We start from the raw sequence: 24,728 nt of genomic DNA, 5'->3' as shown, positions 1-24,728 counted from the left end.
TCTCGATCGCTTTGATACCAAAGAAGCATCTATCGAATTACGTAATTCATTAGGTCCTATCATTGTTGTGGTCAATGTAAGTAAAATGGAACTTGATTGCTGATCAAGCGGCATGCCGGCTTCTGGCCTCACAATTAATCTCCACCGTTCATTTCATGTTGGATGATACTGTTAAACTTAGAGGTAAGGAGGTTTCTGAAGATTCCACGGTGCAAATGAACTCTTTCTTAAGACAGTAGTATGTATCTGGATTTTTATCCGGCCAAAGACAAAGGTCAACATTGGCTTTGTTTAGTGTTTTTACAGCTGCAATAACAATCTCACCTGCAGACATATTTCTATACTTTTACTATATCCAGAGTAGATCAAGAGCTAAGCAACTGAACTGGCCCATGGCTATATAATCAGGAATTTCATGCTAGGCAGTGGGTTTAGGGGTTTTGTAAATTCATTGCAATCCGAAGGCATCTTCATTAGATAAAATTATCGAAATGGTTCGGAACCAAAGCCAAAACGGAGAACGATTCCCAAGACGTTCTGAAACTCATGATCAAATATAAGAATTAAGATATAAGAAGCGTTAATGGGCATCGACTTTTTAGTCTGAAACGAAATTAAAAGCATAATCGAAACCGTCATATCAGACTTAGTCGTGTATAAATTGCTATTCTATGGTACGTTACGATTTTCAGACACGTGCTGCTTTTGAAACATTACTATTTTTATATACAAAGATACCTTTGGTTCCAAACTTCGTTTTTATTTCAAAAACACGCATCTAAATTTTTTTTCACCCATTTCGTATTTCCTTAATTCATAAAAGATACATAAATCGTTTACAAATCTGCAGTTTTGTTGTTTTATTTAGCAAGCGAATGTACATAACGATAATTTTCAAACAGTTTTTTAGTTACAGCAGTGCTTGCACTCAATATTAGTTTTTAACTTAATATTTTTCAAAAGCATACTTATAAAATTGGTTGTTTTTGTTTCTATAGTTTGTATAATATATAATATATTGAGTAATAAATGTAATTAAAGATTTAAAGGGAAGGCCTACAATTTGCCAATTAGCAACAGTTAACACAATCTTAACGCAGTATTTAGTGGCATTAGTTTATTATTTCTTAATAACTTGAATAACATCCTCATCAGCCATAACGTGCGATATGCCAACACGTTGTGGTGAATACTTCGTAGAAGTGCCCCAAACAAGTGCATATTTGAATTGAGCCGCCAATGTACGATGTATGGCATGGCAAACATGCTCGACAGTAACGCCCTGAAAGTAAATGGATACATATAAAATAAATTTGCCAATTTTCTAAAACAAAAGCTTGTCATCAAACCTTTCTTAAAATAAGGCCATCATCAAAATCTGGTGGTGCACCAGGTTTTTTCGTATAAACTCGTATTAATTGTAACGCCTCCCATAAGGCCTCTAATAGATAATCTAAATTGAGTTTCATATTACAACTAACTACAATCGAGTTTGGTTGACGCGCTAGCCGATCGACTTCTTCAATTGCGATTTGATCGATTTTATTGTATACATACAAGCAGGGTAAATAAACACGATTTGCTGTTACTACATCAATAAATTCATCTTCCGTACAGTCTTCACGGAATAGCACCTCGGCATTGAAAATTTTAAATGAATGTAAAATAGTTTGCACCATTTTCTCATTGCAACGCGTTAAAGCGCAAGTCGAGTTGAAACTAAGACCGCCACCCTTTTTTTGCTTGAAATAAATATTTGGTTTACGTTTATTTAATCGTATGCCTACAGATTCCAATTCACGTTCGAGCAAATCGCGATGCACATTTGGCTTAGTTGCATCTAACATCATGATAACTAAATCTGCAGTACGTGCTACAGCAATTACTTGACGACCACGACCTTTGCCCTAGAATGGTTTTTGTTGGTAAGAAAAAATTAATAGTTAATGAACAAAATTAATGATAATAAAATTTATAATGTAAAATACCTGCGCAGCACCCTCAATAATTCCAGGCAAATCGAGCAACTGTATATTGGCACCTTTATATTCAATGACTCCCGGTATACAAGTAAGCGTTGTGAATTCATAATTGGCCGCCTCCGATTCAGTTTTAGTTAATGTAGAGAGCAATGTAGATTTACCCACTGAAGGAAAACCAATTAAAGCTACGCGCGCATCGCCACTTTTTAGCACATCGAAACCATCACCTTTCTCTCCTTTCTTGGCAGGTTCCAGCAATTGAGAACGATACTTAGCAAGCTTTGCTTTCAGTAAACCCAAATGATATTCGGTTGCTAGAAGATGTAAAGTTAATTGTTAGTAATTATCTAAAAATGTAGGTCAATGCTTCTTAGGTAAGGAACTTTGGTTGCACACAGAAGTTTAAGGGGTAAGATAGACCTGCGACAATTCTTTCCTTTCGGAGGAGGTGTCTGATATCCAGAGACCCAGAGTTTCGATTGGTCAAAAAAGTCATGATAACTGCAATCGGGTTAGAATCGTTCCAGTTCCGACAATGAACATATATACCATATCCGTAACACTCAACTTTACCTTCCGGGATTGTTTTACAGGTTAGATTGGGTTGAACTGGTCGGTCCGTGGCATATCTATCAAATCATAAAAAGGTCACTCTCGAAACCTCATGTACTTAAAGGGTCATAAATATATTGTTACGAATATTAGCAAAACTAATCTCTAAGCCGATGCTAGCAGTGACGTGAATTCACATCAATAATTCAATCATTATGTATCTACATAAACGAAACAATAATTGCGTCTACACATATGAACCATGTACGTATACGAGCAGCGGAGAATCAATGCACAAACAGATGCATATATCTGAGATACTCCTGAAAGTATGCAATGAGAGAAGCTATAAAATCGTGCAATTGTAGTTACAGCTGAGAAGTTTGTGAGCTTATGGCAACTAGTAGATTCAGGAAGCGCCTAGAAGATGCGAACGTTGAAATCAGGGAGTATAAAGGCAGCAAATGTAGAGGCGCTGGAATTCAGATTGAGTTGAGCTATCAAGCAGTTTCGATTAAGACGCTATCTTGCTAGCCATAGCAGTATTATTTTGAAAGTAGAGTTTCATTTGAGCTATCAATCAGTTTGGTTGTTAAGCAAGCTAGTTGCAAAGTATAAGTGTTATTGTGAAGTACTTTAATAAAGGCCATTTTTCCGGTATTCAATATTGGAGTTATTTATTCAACAGTTTAGTGATCGAACTTAGAAAAAGGGCAAATAAGAGGTTTTGCAAGTAAATTCGTTACAATAATTGTAATTATATGTCATATGTACTACATTACGTCAAAGATATCCTGCATGCGAGATCGAGTGAGATCCTTGCATATCAAAAAATTTATAGAAAGCTTCCTTTAGCTACCAGCCCATTGCCATTGGCAAACAAGCCCTATCAGTAGGGATTATTGTTCGACTCTTAAGAAAGGCGCATAACTTTGTCCTTTTTACTTCAAAGAGAAAGGAAGATTAATGCGGTTGTTCTTGTAGATATAAAGACTTCCGAATATTTGGGGGGTGTAAGCGATGTTGCTGGTCCTTTGCCGGATATAGCTGCGGTACGTTCCTATATCACGCACAAATAAGTATGAGTACAATGAAGCAGTGCTACAGCAACAGCCACAACTACCTAGGACAGGCATGACGATATGGGTCGTTCAGAACATACAGCCATAATGTACTCTATGATAGATTTAACCCCGTCAAACCTTCAAGGTCGTCCCAGCCTGCGTTATCTGTGCTCCAAATACAGAGATGTGTGAAGTCAATTGGTCCACTTATGGTGATAAAAATCACAAACATAGCTGAGTGATTGAGGTCATCAAATTCCACCAATTAGAAACTACACGTTTTCTAAGCCTATAGTCATACGATCCATACGACCTTAACGACCCCCCATTTATATCTGGCGAAGGACTATCGCTATAGCAGTACACTCCCAAATTTGTGAAGGGTTTTCATGCTTGTGATTTGTCATCCGTAGCAGCATTGATTCAACATATTGCTACAACAAATTATACCGGCATAGGAATGAGCTTTTTTTTATATGGCTTCAGCCTACAAAGGAGTTGGAGAATATTAGTCCATCTTATACGCACTTGCAATTAAATTTATATATTTTTTAAATTATTTACATTAGCGTTGAAGTTAACCTACAAGCAATTAGATGGCCAACAACATATACTTGCCACCAGAGCATGTATTTTGCACCACGACCACGCCATGCATTTTGGCAATGAAGAAATATCTTACCTTTGTTCTTTTGCGTGCGTGCGATTTCTTTTTCAATTTCCGAAATCTTTTCCAGGATACCCATCTTTACTTCCTTCTTTTCCTATCTTTTCCTTGTATTTATTACCAAAACATGGATAAAATGCAATTATTTTCGTTGATTTTTCGCTATCGCCTGATTTATAAATTGCTGGGCGCTGCTTCTGTCGACGTCACTGCTGTCGGCTGTCAAAATGTGGTGAATGTACAAATGGTGGTGAGCATACAATGGTGTGTTGTTGATGAGAAAACCCATTTTACTTTATTAAAATTTTGCTGCTGTGGTATTTATCTCCCGACGAATACAGGAAGGTTTCATATAGGCCCCCCACAGTCAGCATGCAAGCTTTGGTACAAGCTATCTGACGACAGTCTCTTAAACCCAGAATAGCTTACAGCCAATTTCTAAAATGCTTCTCTCAATTTACCGGAGTTCAAAATGCGGACTATCAAACCGACACCTTCAAATTTACTCCTCTGGACAGGATTGTATGCTTGTAAGAACAATAAGGTTCATTTTATTTTTTTGTTTCCCAACAATTCCTTTGAGCACATAGGTATAAGGCATTTAGGCAGAATCTATTCCTTCACGTAAAGGAATGTCCTCTTAAGTCCAGCACCATCACAAACTCGACTATGGTATTCAGCTTCTTCGAGTGTATTTGCCTCGCGTTCAGATTTGGTAAGTTGAAAATCTTTAGTGTACTTCTCCAAATGGCCTCAGGGTTGATGCTCCTGAAGCCGAATATTCTTGCTCCGATGCCGTGTCTTTGAGCAGTCTGTGTACAATCATAAGTATTATGCAGGTAGTAACTCCCAAATATAGAAATTTCCCATGTAGCTTTGCCTACTAACGGTACTTTAAAACTTTTTCAAATCTTATGATTTTGTTAATGACTTACCAAGGAAATTTTATGAGTAGAACTGCTCTCTCGGTTTCTCTATGTTTCTCTAACATCAACGTATCAATTTATGCAAAAATATCCTAAACGTTGCAGTTGCTCGAGATGCCCAGGTATCCGCTCTGTATTCTATGAAGGACCTGATTGACATGATGTACATCCATTCTAGGATCTTGGGATACTTGTTGAGAAGATTTTCCTACTTCATTGTAATTTGGTTTTCTCTATAGGAACTTGGAGCCGAAGGTGACCCCAAGGAGCTTGACATCGATCATCCCCGTAATGATCTATTTCACAGAGAGATCTGCCTCTGAATAATGGCGGCGGAATAGGGCTGATATTCAAATGGAAATACAAATTTTAATAGCGCGTTAGGAAGTAACGTTTCGCGCTGAGAAGGAACGTTGCAACTTAGAGCAGCAAAAGATTGCCCACAAGATCGAATTAACTGAATCCAGTGATGAAACAACTCTATCAACTACGGAGAATGAACTCGTGCGATATATACCAAGCGACCTAACATGAAAAAAAAAGTGTGCGTCGATGTGGAACTGTTGGTGTAGATAACCAAAGTGAAACACCTGATAAAGATTCCCGCGGTCATATTAAATAATTCCCGAGATGGTCGGCCTATTACATTATAAGAAGAAGAAGAACTCAAAAAGTAACTGAAATTACCGCAAGTCTTCGCAATGAGAATTTTCAAACTCTAAACATACTAATTCTTAAACATACTGAACCATTCCTTCGCAGCTGGCCTTCTTTCGCGAAATACAAGAGAAAGTTAATCGACTAAGTGTCGCCGATCCTCGGAACGATGTTACTCAAATTATTTTTAAGCCCGATTTTTCTTATACAGGGCTTCTTCGTGTTTTCTTTAGGAATGGTTTTTACATAGCGGGTCCCAAGGCCAAGGCACAACTCTTTTACGTCCGCTTTCAGCGCCACTCTCATAATGAACGCAGATTGCAAACATGGGTAACGCCTTAACCCAAGTATTGGCATATTTGGAGTTAACCTCTCATTCACTAATCAGGTATCAGTATGGATGTCGAGAGCAGCTTGCTTTATTCTCCAAACCTTCATAGTTAGCTTTTTTAAAGATTTGGCGTTTAAAGGAAATAAAATCGACTCAATGATCAATTGAAGCTTTAGTCGCCAATCCAGACTTGAGTCCTATGATGAAAGCATCTGGTTAGCTATGACAATTACCTAGCAATCGTGTGGCTGCATCTCCATTAGCTGTGCTGAATATCGTGTCATCCATTTATTCTGCACGTTGCTGTCTCCAACTTTCGGCAAGTAACCAGAAACCATACGTCGTTGGTGTGTATTGAATTTAGCGAGGATGAGCAAACACTATTACTGGGCATTACACCTGTCCATACTAGTTACAACTTTGTTGTTATAGGAAGTAGCCGCGAAAACTGGCAATGAAAATAGTTCACAACTGCCCTTGTGGTACAACCATGATTCGAAGGACGCAGCGAATATAGTTTTTTCGCTCACAGGTCGGTTTAATACCTTCCCGCAGCAAGAGGATTTGGGGGAGTCCCAGTGTGAACATGACCTTATGCCTTCGGGATGGTAGGCAATCACATTAACCTGATATCACGTCGGAAAAAAGAACGAATTACATTATTAAGATTTTAAAACTTTTATTTTGTATGGTATTATTAATATTTAGTGGATGAATTAAAAAAAATAAATAAAAAACAAAAATTAATATACATTTAATTCACATCAAAATGTTAACTTTTAAGTGAAGAAAACAATGCAACTTTCGCCTCTCAAGTGTAAAAAATATAGTAAGTAGGAAAAAACTACACACACAAAAAAGTTGTCTCAACGTCAGTTTTGTGCTGAGGCTTGCGCAAAAAATAGCTCGTTTCACTTTCCTCTCATTCAATCGGTATTAGCTTACCCAACCCCAACTTAGACTAATTAGCATAGTACCCATGCCCACCATTGCCCATATACTCAGTCCAGTGCTGCATCTGCATATCATCCAGTTCGGAGCATACCTCTCCTGTTTGCAATGCACGACACGTACACGTTATGCCTATTCGTGTCACAATCAACTGTGATTCGTACAGTGGCACATGCGGCGTCACATTCACTAGACGATCGCTTAAACATTGTTTCAGGAATTGCTTGCGCAATATGCGTAGATTGTCCAATGTACCTAATAATAAATTTAGGTGAAGATTATTAATCATGCATTCCTTGAAAACTTGTGTACTCACTTTTATATGCGCTTATCTTCTCCTCCACACAATTGAGATCTTGTGGTAAAAAGAGTGGCGGATATGTCTCCGATTCGCGTATGTTCAACACAAAGGCAAAATCCACTGTAGAACGTATTCCATTTAACGATTTCAATAGCACACCCGTCGATGATATGGAAGCTAAAAACCATTCATCCGACTCACCGCTAGACGTTGCGGAACTTGTGGTCGTTGTCGTATCTGCTTCATCTAACGTACGCGTTTGTGACATCTCGACACGTTTCGGTCGACTACGTTTACTTTTTTTATTTGACTCCTCGTTCGTTGATGAGTAATCATATTTATGTGATTCCTTGATGGCATCACGCTCTTCTTTTTCCATTTCTAGATCCCACAAACTAAGCGGTTCTTGCTTATCCAAACTATTTTGTGGCACTCCACCGGTGGGTATGGCTTGTGTAGCATTTTGTTCATCCTCAAGGAATGTTACGTCACTGCGCACATCACGATTGCCAGGGTATTTGGTGCGCAAACGTATGGCGTGCTCATTTTGCAGTATGGGTTGGACCACTTCGTTGTCCGGGTAAGCTGTGTCGTAATCATCACGTGCTGCTGCTTCAGCCTCGTAGTCTTTTGGCTGTCGAGAAATAAATAAAATATTAAGAAACTTGCTAAGATAATTAAAAGAAATGTAAGTTCGGGCGGAGCCGATGCTTGGCAACCAAATTAAATGGCGCCTTGCCGGAAAGGATCACGAAAAACGTTTGAAAGTCTACAGGACGTACGCGGCACATAAATCGATTCACAAGGTGGAGGCATCCCTTGAGAACAAACAGTTTACGCTGGCTGCATTCTTGGACACAGAAGGGGCCTTTCAAAATATTCAGTTGGAATAAAATGGGTTATAACCTATTTGCTCCTCTACTCTTTGGTCCAGAAGTGACAGGCCGGTGTCCTCTCACCACTTCTGGCTTCTTGTTTGTTACATCAACTTATCAGGAGCCAAAGTGGTAGCCTAGGCATATTACGTAGTAGCACTGGTATCTGGTCTGTGCCCCGACGTGATCAGCGGAATCATGCAGGGATCACATAGGAAGCTGGGTAGATGGCCGGAGGTCGCAGGGCTTACGCGCGAAAATACCGCCCTTTTTATAAAGGCTGATTTGACATCTCTTATACATCTCCAGTACAAACGTTAAATGGAATTGGAGCTAGAATCTTTGCTGCACTGCACTGCGGACATAGACACATTTATGTGCCTCCCGGACTTACCAAGCGTGTTTCAATATAATAAAATTTCGCTATTCAGAAGGCACGTGAAGCGCCCAGCGTGGTAAGAGGCTAAGAATATTATGGCTGTACAATTTTTCTGTCGTAAGAGGTGACTAAAATCCACACATCCGAAGGATTTAAGGCTCAAACAAATCATTCAGACGACAGATGGGTGAGCACCAGAATGTGCAAGTACCGGATATTCATGAAATAGACCGCCCATAACCGTAACACTCTCCTAAATCTTCGGATGTGATTCTGAAATAACAACAACACTAATAAGAATATGTACAAATAGTCCTTGTAAGACGGTGCCCTGCTTCTCCGTCATGCAGGGTTCTCTTCAGGCTGTCGGCTCAATAACGATAAAATCAAGTCTGATTGGCCAGTGTAGAGAGCGTTTCCCCAATTAGGTTTCCAATGCCTTACAACCTACTGGGACATGAAATGACCAATGAGGTCGCACGGCGTGGATTGATTCTTGATGTGGGGGCATTGAAGGAGGTTCTTGTATCCCGGGGCTCATTAAAGTATCTCTCATCAGTGACTTAATAAGATTAATAATAGGTAAAAGAAATTGCATTCCTGTATACCTTCTGGCATCACGTGGTCGTCATACACTGAAACACGACTCAAGCCATTCTTATGAAGGTATATTCAAATAAGTTGCGTTACTCATCGGACACCGGACTAGTGGAGTTCGCCAGGATGATTGATAACGCGAGTTGTAAAGCATTATATTCCTGTCACTACCCCCACGTCCTCCCCATTATTAGAAATATGTGCTTATAGCTTCATTCATAATGGTAACAGGACACATAGCGCTTAGGATCCTACCCAAGTTCTTTATTGCACTTTAAGGGCTTCCGAAACCTGATAGGGTCGGCTCTGGTTATTTCAATTATGAGCCCAAAGTTCCGTGCTATTGAGGTTACAGTACATCTCTGTCTATGCAGCTTGTCAGAATATTTGGTGAAATTGTCAGCTATGTAGCCTCAGTGGACTAAGTAGATGACGTAGTAAAATTTTTATCTGATATATGAACTAATGTGATCAGCGAAGACACGTATATATGGATAACAAAGCTGATAATAAAGTAGGCATCTCTTCGGATAAACAAGCAACTATTTATGTTAGGTTAGGTTTAAGTGGCTGCCCAAGCGGAGACTCACGTAGTCAATTGTGGCCCATTGTGATACCACGAAGGAGCCCTTGTTTCTTTTCTATAGAATGTGGTTCATGCATTGCCAAATGTAGTGCAGAATTTTGTTTATATTTGCGGATTCTAGTTCCGCAATGCACCCAAAGAAGGGTCTGTGGAGACATCGGTACCTGGTCTTCGACAGGGTGGAACTATGGCATAGATAATGCTCTACGATTTCCGTCTCTTCCTTGCCCTACAGGTGCGACAGAAGTTATTTTTTTGCAGGCCCATACGAGCCCCATGGGCGATTCAGAAGTATGACCGATTGCGATATCTTTCCGCCCAGCTTGGGCCAGATTTGCCTGGGCACCCTACGTGTTGGTTCCATGGCCCATCTCGCGTTCGCTTGTTCCGTGAACTGAGATCGCAGCCAATGCTTGCAAGTATTCAGAGGAGAATTAACCCAGCCAGCAGAGATGAATGTTTGCAAGCTGGTGCCTCCGTTGTCAAGCACCTAGTTGGTCTTTTAAAAGGTTTCAGCGAATTAAGTCTGATTAGACATTGTAGAAAGGGGACGATGAACCTAGCAAAATGGTACAGATTATACTGGATTTACAGGTCAGGATATCGTAACATACAGAGAAACGAGACTGCTGAACAGTTAATGTTGTTGTTGTTGTAGCGATAAGGTTACTCCCCGAAGGTTTGGGGTCTGTTATCGATGTGATGGTCATTTGCCGGATACCGGTACGCTCCGGTAACACAGCACCATTAAGGTCCCGACCATCTCGGGAACAATTTATATGGCCACATTAAACCTACAGGTCATCCCCCCCCAAGTTCCATGAGGAGCTTGGGGTCGCCAGAGCCTCGTCTATTAGTGAAGCAGGATTCGCCGCGGATAGGTGAGGTTGACAATTGGGTTTGGAGAAGCTGTATATTGCGCTGGCAACCTGTAGGGTTGCGCTACACAGTCCCTTGAATCAGGTATTTTAGTCGCCTCTTACGACAGGCATACCTACCACGGGTATATTCTAACCCCTTGATGTGACTGAGCTGAACAGTTAATCGGCTCTTGATGTGGAGTAAGTGAACAGTTAATCGGCTCTTCATGTGGAGTAAGCTCTCTCGCTCCTGGTTCTCATAAATATTCGTATTTCAAAGTTTCTGGAAGCATGTAGTCTTCATACAGCTAAATACAATCTCTTGCTATTTTGAAGATTACTGGAAAGATCGTCTTCGGCTTAGTTAGCTAATAACCGAATACTGGACTTTTATAGATATCCCACATGAATACAATTGAAATACAAACCTAACAACTGCAAGAAATGTTGGAGGATCTAAAACAAAAATCGACGCGATTTACCTTCGAGGAGATTTAGGCCGAGCTTATATTCCAATTATTCCAAAATTTTCCTACCGATTCCGAGCGGTAGCTTCAAAGAGATGAATTTTTACTGAGAACCTTGTATCGCAGAAATATACTCGGTATGTTTGCCAAACCACTGGACTTGAACCCGGGACCTTCGGTGTAGTTGGCGGATCATGCTACCACTACGCCACGGCGGCCGCGAAGTATCTCCCGTGCGATATTCCAAGGCACTGGCGTTCTTTATGTGCTTCTCATAACCGGAACGACCCGGAGCAATGTCCTTAATTAGTTCAACTCAAAGTCTTGGACCGACTTCCGGTGGAGTTTTTAGAAGAGGAAGTACAATTTTTAGCCAGACTTAAGATGGAACAAAAGGAATATACTCAAATGAGTAAGAGAATCACATTTCGGACGGCCGCACGTAAATTGAGTTCTTTCTAGACTCTCTCTGGTAGCACTTCCAGTTGAAGAAACTAGTAGATCACGAGATTGCTGATCTCTCGTAAATTACTTACCGACTCCCGTAATTGTGCATTTCCATTATTGGCATAACCATAATAACCGGGATAGCTATTTTGTTTAGCGCTGTCGAAAGCATTTTCGGCAGCTACTTCATTATTTTGTAGCATTTCCTGCAAAACTTCCTGATCTAAAATTGGATTACGTAGCGTACTCTCTTTATAATGCGATGGGTATTGATGTTTGCTTGCTCTCTGCAAGTTATCGATATCAGCGCCAGCTGCTATTTTTTTTAAGAGCTCATCTCGATTAACTGCTAACAGTTTTTTCAATAATTTCGGATGCTTCAATGGAGATGTGGAATTCTGTTTGGCATATTGTGGACGTTGTGTATGATTGAGATGAATTTCGATGTCGTCTATGCAGAGAGAAAATTGAGAAATCATGTTATGAACTATAAATATATTTATCGCGAGCACTCACCTATACTGAAAATGACTGCACCCGGTGGTTCCATATGTCGCGCGATCGCATAAAGTTTAAGCACTGACGAGGTATTGTAACGTAAGCGGCATGTGTCCGCACGTGATTGTAATATGATATCACTGTCTGAAAGATGTTAATACTTTTCATACAAAAAAAAAACACCAACGAATTCTCAATTCTAGAATCTCAATTTACCGGGAATAAACTCATACGCATCCTTTGCTTCAAATTTATTTCGACACTGCATTTGCCAGTGCAAGAAGAAATCACCACCAAACGTTTGCGATATCGAAACGCCACCCAATAAACTATTCGAACCGCCCGAGTCGGTCATCATTGTATTTAACAAAGGTTTGCCAGTTTTTCCATCTAAAACAGTCGTTTGCGAGTAATAGTATACTGGAAATCCTGGTCCGGTATTATATTTCACCATAAAATCTGTCACATTGTCATGATTAAAATGTCCTGGCACAATTGCGCTCACACTTTCACTCGCTGGAAATGTATAATTCCATAGCATACTAAAATTTCGTCCATCAAATGCGTACACAGTCGAATTGAATGAGGACGCCACAATATCCGCTACATTATCACCCGTTATATCGGTTATTACCGCTGGCACCATAACACCCGAATGTTTACTTTGAAAGAGTGGTGTAAATTCTTTTTCACTTGTAAATTGCATAAGTGACAGCAGGCGTATTGTGTAAATGCCACCTGGTGTATTTTGTCCACCTGTAATGATCATTAACAGTTCTGTGCCATCTTCTTTGGTTAGTACTTGTAGTGGGACGAATACTTCTTCCTTGAATGGTGTGGGTATGGCACGTATTATTTTGCCCGTTTTGCCGGAAATAACTTTTATATGTCCCGCTTTGGATTCTTCACGTTCCTCTAAATGTGCTGCGACAATTTCAGATACTTCATCTCCATCTAAGTCGCGCACAATGTTAATAGTGTAAAGATCCATTACGATGGGTGAGTTTGTTTCAACTTCTATCTCACGAAACTCCCAAATGTTATTGCCATTGCGGCCATTAATAGCGAATATCATCTATGGGAAGAAGAAGAATATCTAAGGTTTACAAAGCCCGTTGTCTTGAAATGCTTCAGAAAAGTGGGGAGGCAATCTACTTCGACAAAGCACTGGACAGTGTCACGATGAATTAAAGCAGATATTATGTTCTAATCCCATGCGTTTCACATAACTGTCCTGTGCTATGTGAGTACCGCAACTAATCTGAATATAAGTATAATCGATGCATACTTGATAGGCTGAAGATCGTCGCCTAATGCACCAAAAACTCCACAGGACTGACATCGACTCAATCTATTGTTCTGAGAAATAGAACCGCTGATGCGTACCAGATTCTTCGAAAGCTCTAGGTTCACATTTGGCTGGCCAGAATGAAGCAGGATGGAGACGCTACAGATCTAAACTATTTCCAAATGAGCGACTCGGAAGTTCTCTACTTTGAAGAAACACAAAGAAATATCCTGTCGGTGCTAGGCTAAGATTCGGCAAAAGAGATGTTAAGCTAAACATTTTACTCGTATCGACGGTGTATAAGTCTAAGGAATGGGTTAGGGAGGGGAAATCATCGGCATCGGGTTTGATGCGATTATGAAAAGGGTTGCCAGACTAATTTCCAGCATAACAGAATTACCTCAATCAACCATATGTTTGCTTTCATAGAGGAGGATATTGATATCTGCCTAGTGCAGGACTCGTGTGTCTGGGGCTCAAAGATTATAGGCCAGCAGATCAGATGTTACAACCTGTTATATGCTGATATAGAATTTAAGCTGTGGGCCCGAAGCCGTGTCAGTGGAGACTTTAGAAAGGTTTATTTTTATCTAACTTCAGAGCATACGCCGTTATGCTGGCCAGCGTGTGATCTGGGGTTTCACTGAAATGATAGCACTTGGTCGTCAAAAATCCCGAGTCGCTAAGTACACACATATAACATGCTGCCGCGGGAAGTATCAGGATGTGACCCCGATACTGTCTAAACTTACCGATCGCCTCGGCTTACATAATGCCTCACGTTCCGCTCGCACGTGTGTAAGTTTTGTTTCCGATTTCGGTTACAGTTTCTATTTCGTATTCTGTAAGGTGCGGCTTCGGTACAAGTTTCGGGCCGGGTTGCGGTTTCGGTTTCAAGCCGTTTTATATTCGATGTTGGCTCCGGTTTCGATAACGGGTTTGATTCCAATGTGGAACTGGTTTCGATTTTGGGTCTAGTGTCTGTCTCGGCTCGGGTTTCATCCTAGGTTTGGCTCCGATGTCGGCTTGGCTCCGAGTTTGGTGTAGTTCCAGTTCCGGTTTCGGTTACAGTTTCTGTTCTGTAAAGTCCCGTTTGGATTAAGGGTTCCATATAGTTCTCATTCCGCTTTAGGTCCAACTTTCGGTTCTTTGGTCCAGTTTTGTGTTGTTGGTTCAGACTTTGAATACGGTGTTGGTCCCAGATTCATTTAAGTTTCAGATTGGGTCTGTTCCCCGTTTGAGTCTCAGTATGGTTGTAGCCACGTGTCGGTATGGTTTGGTTCCAGCTAAACTTGCTATCTAGATTTCAATTACGGTTCCGTCGTAAATTTCCGGTTTTGATTGCAGTTTCTGGTCCGTATTCGTTAAAGTTTGGTTTCGATTAAGGGTTTCAAATAATTCTGATTCCGGTTTCGGTCCAGGTTTTTGTTCTGTGCGTCGCTTCACTTTCGGGGCAGTTTTGCATTCGATATTGGCTCCGGTTTCGGTATCGGTTTTAGCTGCAGATTCGTTATGATTCCGGTTTGGGTCTGGTTTCGGTTAACGTTCCGTCACTGGTTCCCGTTTTGTTTCAGCTCCAGTTTCAGTTTTGATTCCAGATTTGGTCTAGTTTCAAGACCAGATTCAGTCCAGAATGCAGTTATGGTTTTGTTCTAGATTTCCGTTCCCGTTGCGGTACCGGTTCCGGATTCAGTCTACTTTCCGTTCCAGTTGCGCTCCCGATGTTACGGTTACGGTTTCGATTTCTGTTCACTTTCCATTTCAGTTGCGGCCCGGATGCCATACCAACGCCGATTACGGTTTCGGTTTAAGCTTCGTCTCCCGGTTTGGTCTGGTTCCAATTCCGGTATCAGTCAAGATTTTGGTTCCAGTTACGGTAGAGACTTCCATTTCTGTTGGGTTCTGGTTTCAGTTCCGGTTTCTGCCCACTTTCTGCTCCAGTTGCGGTCCAGATGTCAGTCCAATATTGATTACAGTTTCAGTTTCTGTCCACTTTCCGTTTCAGTTTCGGTCCCGATATCGGTATCACTCCAGTTATTGTTTCGGTTTCAGCTTCGTTTCCGGGTTTGTCTGGTTCCAGTTCTGGTTTCAATCAAGATTTTGGTTCCAGTTTCGGTAAAGATTTCCGTTCCTTTTGGGTTCCGGTTTCTGTTCTCGGTCCCGAGTTCGGTTTGCATTTCGGGTCTAGTTTCTGCCAACAAGTACTTCATCGGACTAAGTTGGCAATTGAGAGTGTAGTCCTCCCCGTCGTAACAAAGGCTTCTATTCGTAAACATTACTCAGAATCATGTACATATGCCTTGAAAACTAGATGAAATGACAAATAAAATACTCGAGAAAAAAAGTTATTTAAAGGATTTATGGTTTTTCTTGTTTTGTCAGCACAAGTATTCAAGGAAATTTAACATTGGAGCTTATAGAAGTAGAGCAGCGACCCAATAGCGTCGGATACTGGGACATGTTATGCGAAAGGATGAAGCCGCTTGAGTCCTGAAAGTAATGCTATGTAAAAACGTCTTGGGCAGCATATGAAATGCTATACAGTTAGGGCTTTGGAAACAGATGGGATGACGCGGTTACTGGTGTTTCTAAAGAGGCGGACAGCTAGGAGACAAAGTTTTCAAATTCATAAAAGCTACCTTTACGCGTTTAATTAAAATACGATCAAATCAAATACTTACACCCAATCTACCCGCAGCTACACAATCCGGATAACCATCACGATCAATATCCAGTGTGCAGAGTAGAGAAAAGACATTTGCGACACTCCACGTTTGCCAAATTAAATTTCCTGTAACGCCATCCAAAGCAATAACGCCACCTTCGCAAGGCACCTCGTCATCACCTTGCGACGATTTGCACTTAGGCAAAGTATAACCCTCATATTGAATGTTATCGTCTAGTAAGACAAAAAAAATATAAAAGAATTAGATAAGCAAAAAAAAATATTGTTTAACTCTCAAAAAACTTACCCACACCAAAACCGAATATAACATCCGCCACATCATCACCATTCAAGTCAGCCTTACGCACCGGACTCTCGCTATTCATGCGCGGAAATGTACGCGTCCAAATGCGTTGAACGCTGATTTGTGTGCATGGTACAAACTCTGTGCCCATACTACTGCCATAAGATAATGGCGATTGAGCACTAGGAATTCCAGCACCCACATAATTTGGCATTGCGCCCGTACTTGGATCACGTTTCAGCCAAACTTTAATGCGTTGCAATGGTATAGGAAACATAGTCAAAATAAGCGCTGCGAGGCTAATCAAGGCAACAAGGACTGTAAGGGCCGCAAGGCCATAACAAAAAGGTTCACAACAACGCCAACAACGGCGATGCTTTTTCATAATTGGCACTGAATTGTGCATTTTACCATTTTTACGACGCGGCGCCATTAGAGGGCGTTTAAGACCCTTCTCTTCATTTAACTAACAAGTTCAGCATAGAAACAAGAAAGATAATCATTGATAATTTGTTATGTATGTATACGTATGTATATGTGTAAAAATCCTGCAAAAAATCGTGCGATTAATCTCTAAGGAGAGAGGTCTGCGATTGATCTCTTTTGTCCACATTGGGTATAATTTATCCCCTCTAGTCCCTTTTGGGTATATTTGTGATCAGTCAGTTTGAAATTTATGTAGCCAATTGAAAAAAACAAACAGCAACGAAATTGATAAATTAAAAAAATTAAATGTGATTGAATAGACCTATTTAAGAAAAATTCGGAGCTCTATAACGAACCTAAAATACTATATGGCCTTCCATTACCGTTATATTTGTTTTGTTTTTATTTTCTACAACACTAATACGAAAACAAATCAAGAATGTTGTATAAGAGTTTAAAAAATTATAAAATCCGTAAGAACAAAGAGGATCTGTCCGACAGTACCCCCAGGGGTACAAAGAGGACGCGACGAACAGTACCCAAAAAAAGGTACAAGGACGAGGTGTCGAACGGTGTAGAAAATATCTGTCCGACAGTATCCGTAGGGGTACAAATAGGGCGTGTCGAACAGTACTCAAATGGGGTACAAAGAGGAAGTGTCGAACATTACAAAAGCAATCTGTCCGACAGTACCCCCAGGTGTACAAAGAGGACGCGACGAAGAGTACCCAAAAAAGGTACAAGGAGGAAGTGTTGAACAGTACAGAAAAGATCTGTCCGACAGTACCCGTAGGGGTACAAAGAGGGCGTGTCGAACAGTACTCAAAGGGGTACAAAGAGGAAGTGTCGAACATTACAAAAATAATCTGTCCGACAGTACCCCCAGGGGTACAAAGAGGACGCGACGACCAGTACCCAAAAAAGGTACAAGGAGGAAGCATCGAACAGTACAGAAAAGATCTGTCCGACAGTACCCGTAGGGGTACAAAGAGGGCGTGTCCAACAGTACTCAAAAGGGTACAAAGAGGACGCGACGAACAGTACCCAAAAAAAGGTACAAGGACGAGGTGTCGAACGGTGTAGAAAATATCTGTCCGACAGTATCCGTAGGGGTACAAATAGGGCGTGTCGAACAGTACTCAAATGGGGTACAAAGAGGAAGTGTCGAACATTACAAAAGCAATCTGTCCGACAGTACCCCCAGGTGTACAAAGAGGACGCGACGAAGAGTACCCAAAAAAGGTACAAGGAGGAAGTGTTGAACAGTACAGAAAAGATCTGTCCGACAGTACCCGTAGGGGTACAAAGAGGGCGTGTCGAACAGTACTCAAAGGGGTACAAAGAGGAAGTGTCGAACATTACAAAAATAATCTGTCCGACAGTACCCCCAGGGGTACAAAGAGGACGCGACGACCAGTACCCAAAAAAGGTACAAGGAGGAAGCATCGAACAGTACAGAAAAGATCTGTCCGACAGTACCCGTAGGGGTACAAAGAGGGCGTGTCCAACAGTACTCAAAAGGGTACAAAGAGGAAGCGCCGAACATTACAAAAATAATTTGTCCGACAGTCCCGTAAGGGTATAAAGAGGACGCGACGAACAGTACCCAAAAAAGGTACAAGGAGGAAGTGTCGAACAGTACAGAAAATATCCGTCCGACAGTACCCGTAGGGGTACAAAGAGGGCGTGTCGAACAGTACTCAAAGGGGTACAAAGGGGAAGTGTCGAACATTACAAAAATAATGTGTCTGACAGTACCCCCAGGGGTACAAAGAGGACGTGACGAACAGTACCCAAAAAAGGTACAATGAGGAAGTATCGAACAGTACAGAAAAGATCTGTCCGACAGTACCCGTGGGGGTACAAAGAGGGCGTGTCGAACAGTACTCAAAATTATACAAAGAGGAAGTGTCGAACATTACAAAAATAATCTGTCCGTCAGTACCCCCAGGGGTACAAAGAGCACGCGACGAACAGTACCCAAAAAAGGTACAAGGAGGAAGTATCGAACAGTACAGAAAAGATCTGTCCGACAGTACCCGTAGGGGTACAAAGTGGGCGTGTCGAACAGTACTCAAAAGTGTACAAAGAGGAAGTGTCGAACATTACAAAAATAATCTGTCCGACAGTACCCGTAAGGGTATAAAGAGGACCAGTCCGACACTACCCGTTCAGGCATAAACAGGTACAATTGGTCTCTCCATAGGACATGCCCAAACAAAAGGCATCACTGCAACCCATATAAAGAGATCAGAACTGGCTATAGTCGCATATTCCTTTGCGATTCATCCCGGATTCATCCTAGACTAGTCGGATTTTTTGCAGGCCATATTTATCTACTTACCTTTGCTGTGCGTGCATCCTTTATAAAGACGTCATCATCGACATCGTCACTGATCTCCTCATCGACGGAGTCGCGTACAGCGATACGATTCGATGGCACATATGGTCGCATTTTAATCATATTGCAGTCAATTTTAATTTGACTCTTGTATGCTTATCAGCTTTTTACAGTTAAGTGTATGCAATATGTTCACTTCGTGTTACAATTTGTAGTTAAGCATTAAATTAAAAAAATTATAAAAAAAAACCCAAATGCAAACAACCAACTTGTGCTCTTTAGCTAAGACCGTGTTTGCACGCCTGAAAATAGGCTATTTATTTCACCGTCATCAGTCTTATAAATTTGTGCATTTATATATTACTGCCTGTTTTGATTTATGTGCACAATTTTTTATTTATTTATATTTATACATTTTATTTTCTATATTAGTTACGCACTTTTCAACCATACGCCACTTTTTATATTGAAATGAAATGACAGTCTGTAAAAAATCGATAAATTCGTAACACTTTTCACTTCTTTCACACTTTCGTATTACACACATACATATACACCCACATAGGCATACTTAAGCAACCCTATAGTCATATCTTGCATCTACCAGAACACTTATTGATTTCGGATCAAGACTAGTTCTTCCAGTGTCCGGACTAACAATTCTCTTTAACACTTCTACCGAAAACGTGAGCTGCTTGGAGGGTTTGGCTGGCTCGGTTTAAGGTAAAATCATGTTTTCTTTAAACAAAATAAAAACTGGGTCGGTTCTGTAGTGAAGTACCCCACTACAGTTGGAGAATGACGTCAACTTAAAACTACTCCCACTCTCTTTGCATTTGCAGATGACTTATGCCTATCTACGTCGCCTGCTTGAACTTGAATCAAGTTCATTCCGAAGCGGGAAGAGCTCCCAGCGAGCTAAGCAGCGTAGAGTATTCAAGCGGTAGGTACATCTAGCGTACGTTAGGTTGACTTAAACTGGTCGGTCAATTAAGACCTCACCTAGACGGAATATATCGATATTGTTACCAAAAATTGTTAGACGACCAAACAGAAAATCCCAATCATACACCAGAAATGCAAGTGTTGATAAGCGCAATACAAAGATTTATAGCTTGAGAGTTTCCACAACCCAATTCTCAACCTCACCTATGCGATGGGAATCTCGTTACAAAGATGAATGTATAAACCACATACTTAGCAGGCGAAGCTCTGGCGACCCTAAGTTCCTCATGGAAGAAGGGGGTTGGGGATGGCCTAGAAAGTTATATTAATCGTACCCGAAATGGTCTGGCTAGTAAAATAATGGTGCTTTGTTAACGAAACGTACCAGATCTATATCGGGGAAAGGACTATCAAAATCGAAAATACTCCCCAAAACCTTCGGGGAGTGTCTTTATCGTTAATACAACAACAACAACAGGGATTCTAAGTACCTAGCTTAATTGTTGCCTTAATATCTGGCAACACTGCCATCCTTAGTAGCTGGAGTTTTGAACTAGCAAGCGAAGGCCACGAAAACAGAACGGGTTCAATCCCTTCTTTCTGCAGTTCACGAGGTCTAACTTATAAGCATGTGACGGCAGAAGGCAGTGTCCAGTTAGTACGCCCATCACCATGAGCCTTGAGTGTGCACTCTTTAAAGGTAAGAGCAACCTTAAATGTCCAATATCGTAGGATTTTCACATAATTTTTGAAATTTTACAGCCTCCTGCTTCTATCCACGCCTTTCCTGCTTGATGGGTCATGTGCTCCCGCCTCCTTTTGATTCCACCCGAGCAGACTTGGAGGTCTACCGTTGTCGACTGCAGCTTAAGCAAGTTTTCTCTAGAATTCCTGCTACTCTTTTCATGGCTACAATTTCTACCTGAAGGACTCTACAGTGACAGCCTGTAGGAAATTTTAATTTCTTGATCGACACAGTAAACAGCAGACCGACCCCTTGCGTTAATTTGGAACCATCGATATTCACGGGTATAGTATGTTCTGCCATTACCGTACCCTTCGGTTCTATTGTGGCCCCAAAACCCCTTTCGAAGCTCGGGCATATACCATGTACTTTAATCGCCCTATATTATATGGTGCTAGACTGCTATGGCCATACAACCCGCACTCAAGCTGCCCCGAGGCATTAAACCTTGTTACTGTTGTTCACGCTAACTCCTTAGCTATAAGGTCAGCAGGCGAGATGCAATGCTGGTGCCCGGATAGTAATATACTAAGCCTTCGTAGTGTGTTTTTATGTGTTAAACAACAACAACAACAGCATCCATGTCTCTCCCAAGGATTTGAGACCAATTAGTATGTTATGGTTAATGTTAAAAACTTAGTACCTGATCGATCTATATATACAGAGTAAAGTTCTTAGGAGCAAGCTGAGAGAAATGTCACTCTGACGACATTCTCTCAATAATTAGGGGCAGCATCGCTAGTTACCATGAGTTCGCGATATTGCTGCACGTCATCAATTTAACCACATTGTGCCACCCCGAACACAAGGTGGGAATCGATTAACTCGGTTAGTCCAGCACCATTCTGCTCATGAAGCTAGGAATCTCCCTTTCTATTCATCATCTCCACATTTCGGTAGACATATGTCTAAAAGAACAATTAGGCACTGATTTTCTTTTCTCGGGTATAGCCGGATTCTTTGCTTTACTTCCCCTTTGTTCTCTTCAAGAAATCCGGAGTAATGATGCTCTCTTTGGATAATTACCAACCTTCACCTCTGTTACCTTTGTTGCTGGAAAAGAGCCACTATTCTTCTTCTCTTTCTGACTAGCAACTTTAGAGGCTATTGCTTCCTTGCTACTGGTCCTTCCGTCTTGCATCTTGGATGCGCTAATCTGAAACTGGGTTCATTCCGCCTGTTTAATCTTCATTCTACTCATACTTGTTGTAGAAAGGTTGGTTTCTGACTGCAAGCTTTTGTCAGTGAACTTTATTCAACCTGTTTTCTCTGAGTGTTCTTCCTCACGGATCTATGACAATTGCTAGCTCTATGTATCGGTTATCTTGACCATGTCTCCGAAGCTCTGGACAGTACTTAATGCTTCCTGGTACTGCAAAAGGCAGCATTTACTTTCTCTGCTTGACTTCCACTCCTCATTTCTATTCATACTCTCCTGCCGGTCCCTTCCGGAGCTCATTGACTTTCCAATATTCTTGTTCTCCAAGTCTTTTCTATTGTTTGTAGCAATATAATATATTTTGGCTTGCGATCCTTATGTCCCACTCTGCTGTTTTTGTCATCGCTTATAACTTCTGGATGTTTATCATCGTCGTACGACCACCTTCTCGATAAGGCGGGCTAAGCGGTCTCGATAAGGCGGGCTAACCGGTATATATTATTAAATAAGGGGAAGAAAAATCGACGGCTACATCAACGTTCGCATAACACAGAGGGTGGCTGGGTGTTCGAGGTAACCAACATACCGGCGCCCTTTTATGCTGCAGATATAAAAGCCCGTAAATCTATCAACTACAAGCTGTGGCACTATTGAGCTGGGCGAAGGCTTCACACCATCGACAAGGTGCTGTCCAAACCAGAGCAAGCGATGACCACGTTAAGAACAACTCTCTAGGACTTGAATTTGGGACAGTATAATAGGCCAATACACTACCTTTATATCATGGCGTGAGTAAGTAGCATTAGGCTTGCAATCGTTTTCATAAGGTGGTTTGCACATCTGCTCATCTCTAGCCTTGACGTCATTTCTTGCGGCCAGATTGCACGCATGACTGCCCGCTTAAATCAGTTGCTAATTAGGCCGTTGATTGCGCCTTAGTTCACGTCCTAGGTCAGAGTACGTCCTTAATCTATTGCTCCACTGAACTAACGTTACCAATACTACGATATTTTTATAGCGGTTTATCGAACTACACCTTCAGAAACTAGTTTACGTACTGAGTATTCCCAACTTTCATTTCAGAGAAAAAGCTCGTTGACAGCTTTGACATTTTACGTTTTACTTGTGGTGGCATTTTCATACGCTTGCGCTCCACTAACGAAGAATAATTGTGTATTAACAAAGAAAAACCACCACTCAATTGTAGACTGAGAAATTCCAATGAAAGTAAACAAATTATCCTCCATGGAGCAGCACGTGTTGCACATTTGTTTGTCAACAAAAGCGCGTGAGTGCCACAAATTTAAATGCCCCAACACATATGAGAGGATTTATTATCACCGGTGAAATAGGACAACCATCACCGGCACGCTTTACATTTAGCCTGTTGCTCTCAACCACAACTCACCCACTTTAGTATACACAAAAGAAGAAAGAGAAATTACTTCATATCTTCTCGCCGTTCTACTCTAATGAAGGAATTTACTTCATAGGAAGAACCCTATCTCTTCACACTTACCTGTTAAAATGTCAGCTTCAATTACTAAAAATTTCTCATTCATGCCGAAATTCGTAGAGTCGCATGATTTGCTTTTATTGAGTTCACTTTTACACATTTAAAGGATGCCCATACATGTGTGCGTGTTAGACCAGAAGTTCAATGTCCTTTTTCAGTTATGAATGAATTGATACATTTTTGTTGGCCGTTTACTAACTGCTCTTTCGCATTGGCACTCATATGTAAATACATACACACATATGGACATGTAGGGATTCTTCAAAAGTATGCATGTGTACATAACAAAATCTCCTTTGAATTGTGACTTCCACTCGATGTTTATTCATTCATAAATTACTTCCGTATAACGAATGTAGGTTAGGTTTTGTTTTTGTAGAAAAATCTTCTCAAACTTGCAAATGTGGCTTATTACGTACATCCAAACATGACCAGATGGATCGGCTGTATGCTCAATTACAGGAAGATTACTTCGCATTGGGGGCTGTATGATGCCACAAAATTGATGGACAGGAGCATGCCGCAGGGCTGGTCATCAACCAACTGCTCAGACGTTTCGATGTGGGACCCGTCATAAGTGCAAAATTCGTTCCAACAATTAGCTCTTTGATGGATCGGGTATTTTGGAATATACATACCTGGGTGACTTGTCAGGATGAACGTCCACGCGGATAAGATGGATATAGTCTTGTTTATAAGAAAGTATAAGGTCCCGAATATAGCGGCCGCCGGCAAACAAAAGTTAGCAACATGCAGAATAAAACTAAAAAAAGTCGATTTGAAGGACTATTTCGTGGAAATGCTTGAGCGATAACGAGACTCTTCGAAGGTTTTTGGAAGTTTTATCGACATTGACACAAGGAAAGCTAGACGTCGAAAGGCTGCATTCGCAACAGACTACCAATGATTTCGCAAATCCACTCTCACACCTGCTCTCTGAGAGCACAAGTCAACCCGACGGAATGTAGGAGCAGTGCAAGCATATCTCTAAAGCACTTCGCACCGCAGCCGAGGAAAAAATTGGTTACCGGCGACCACGTAAAACAGCTGGTACGATGAAGAATGCAACGGAAAGAAAAGAAGCTACCTAGCTACAATCGAGCGCAACAAGAAGAGTGTGTGAACACTATGGCAAGTTGAAAAGGGAAGCGAGACGCCTTTACAGGAAGAAAAAGGAGAGGCAGAAAGGTGTAATTGCG

At 41.2% G+C, this 24,728-nt stretch overlaps 3 protein-coding genes across 3 annotated transcripts in view; 1 reads left to right on the top strand and 2 right to left on the bottom strand.

Moving 5' to 3' along the window:
* Positions 1 to 24,728, top strand: part of ort (ora transientless) — a 234,170-nt gene that overhangs the window by 135,842 nt on the left and 73,600 nt on the right. The window lies entirely within an intron of this gene.
* Positions 836 to 4,474, bottom strand: LOC137243861 (developmentally-regulated GTP-binding protein 2). The gene is made up of 4 exons (XM_067772121.1): positions 4,281 to 4,474; positions 1,989 to 2,296; positions 1,350 to 1,907; positions 836 to 1,282 (listed from the first exon to the last, which is right to left on the bottom strand). Exons 1-4 carry the CDS (start codon positions 4,342 to 4,344, stop codon positions 1,121 to 1,123), a joined length of 1,092 nt encoding a protein of 363 aa, XP_067628222.1. The 5' UTR covers positions 4,345 to 4,474; the 3' UTR covers positions 836 to 1,120.
* On the bottom strand, positions 6,853 to 19,629 carry LOC137243817 (uncharacterized). The gene is made up of 8 exons (XM_067772007.1): positions 19,168 to 19,629; positions 16,401 to 16,863; positions 16,110 to 16,327; positions 12,357 to 13,215; positions 12,159 to 12,284; positions 11,732 to 12,093; positions 7,447 to 8,065; positions 6,853 to 7,385 (listed from the first exon to the last, which is right to left on the bottom strand). Exons 1-8 carry the CDS (start codon positions 19,285 to 19,287, stop codon positions 7,141 to 7,143), a joined length of 3,012 nt encoding a protein of 1,003 aa, XP_067628108.1. The 5' UTR covers positions 19,288 to 19,629; the 3' UTR covers positions 6,853 to 7,140.

The sequence above is a fragment of the Eurosta solidaginis genome, chromosome 1 (assembly GCF_040869045.1).
Source record: "Eurosta solidaginis isolate ZX-2024a chromosome 1, ASM4086904v1, whole genome shotgun sequence".
Classification (NCBI taxonomy): Eukaryota; Metazoa; Arthropoda; class Insecta; order Diptera; family Tephritidae; genus Eurosta; species Eurosta solidaginis.
The sequence above is the reverse complement of the archived record's forward strand: the minus strand, read 5'-3'. Positions and strand labels throughout refer to the sequence as shown.

What these genes read in the sequence shown, in the direction of transcription:
- LOC137243861 (XM_067772121.1), bottom strand. Translation starts at nt 4,344, where the DNA reads ATGGGTATCCTGGAAAAGATTTCGGAAATTGAAAAAGAAATCGCACGC. An exon ending in TTATTGAGGGTGCTGCGCAG is followed by an intron (nt 1,908 to 1,988) that starts GTATTTTACATT and finishes AAACCATTCTAG; the next exon opens with GGCAAAGGTCGTGGTCGTCA. An exon ending in ATGGCCTTATTTTAAGAAAG is followed by an intron (nt 1,283 to 1,349) that starts GTTTGATGACAA and finishes ATTTACTTTCAG; the next exon opens with GGCGTTACTGTCGAGCATGT.
- LOC137243817 (XM_067772007.1), bottom strand. Translation starts at nt 19,287, where the DNA reads ATGATTAAAATGCGACCATATGTGCCATCGAATCGTATCGCTGTACGC. An exon ending in AGGATGCACGCACAGCAAAG is followed by an intron (nt 16,864 to 19,167) that starts GTAAGTAGATAA and finishes TGAACTTGTTAG; the next exon opens with TTAAATGAAGAGAAGGGTCT. An exon ending in TAGCTGCGGGTAGATTGGGT is followed by an intron (nt 13,216 to 16,109) that starts GTAAGTATTTGA and finishes TTCTTCCCATAG; the next exon opens with ATGATATTCGCTATTAATGG.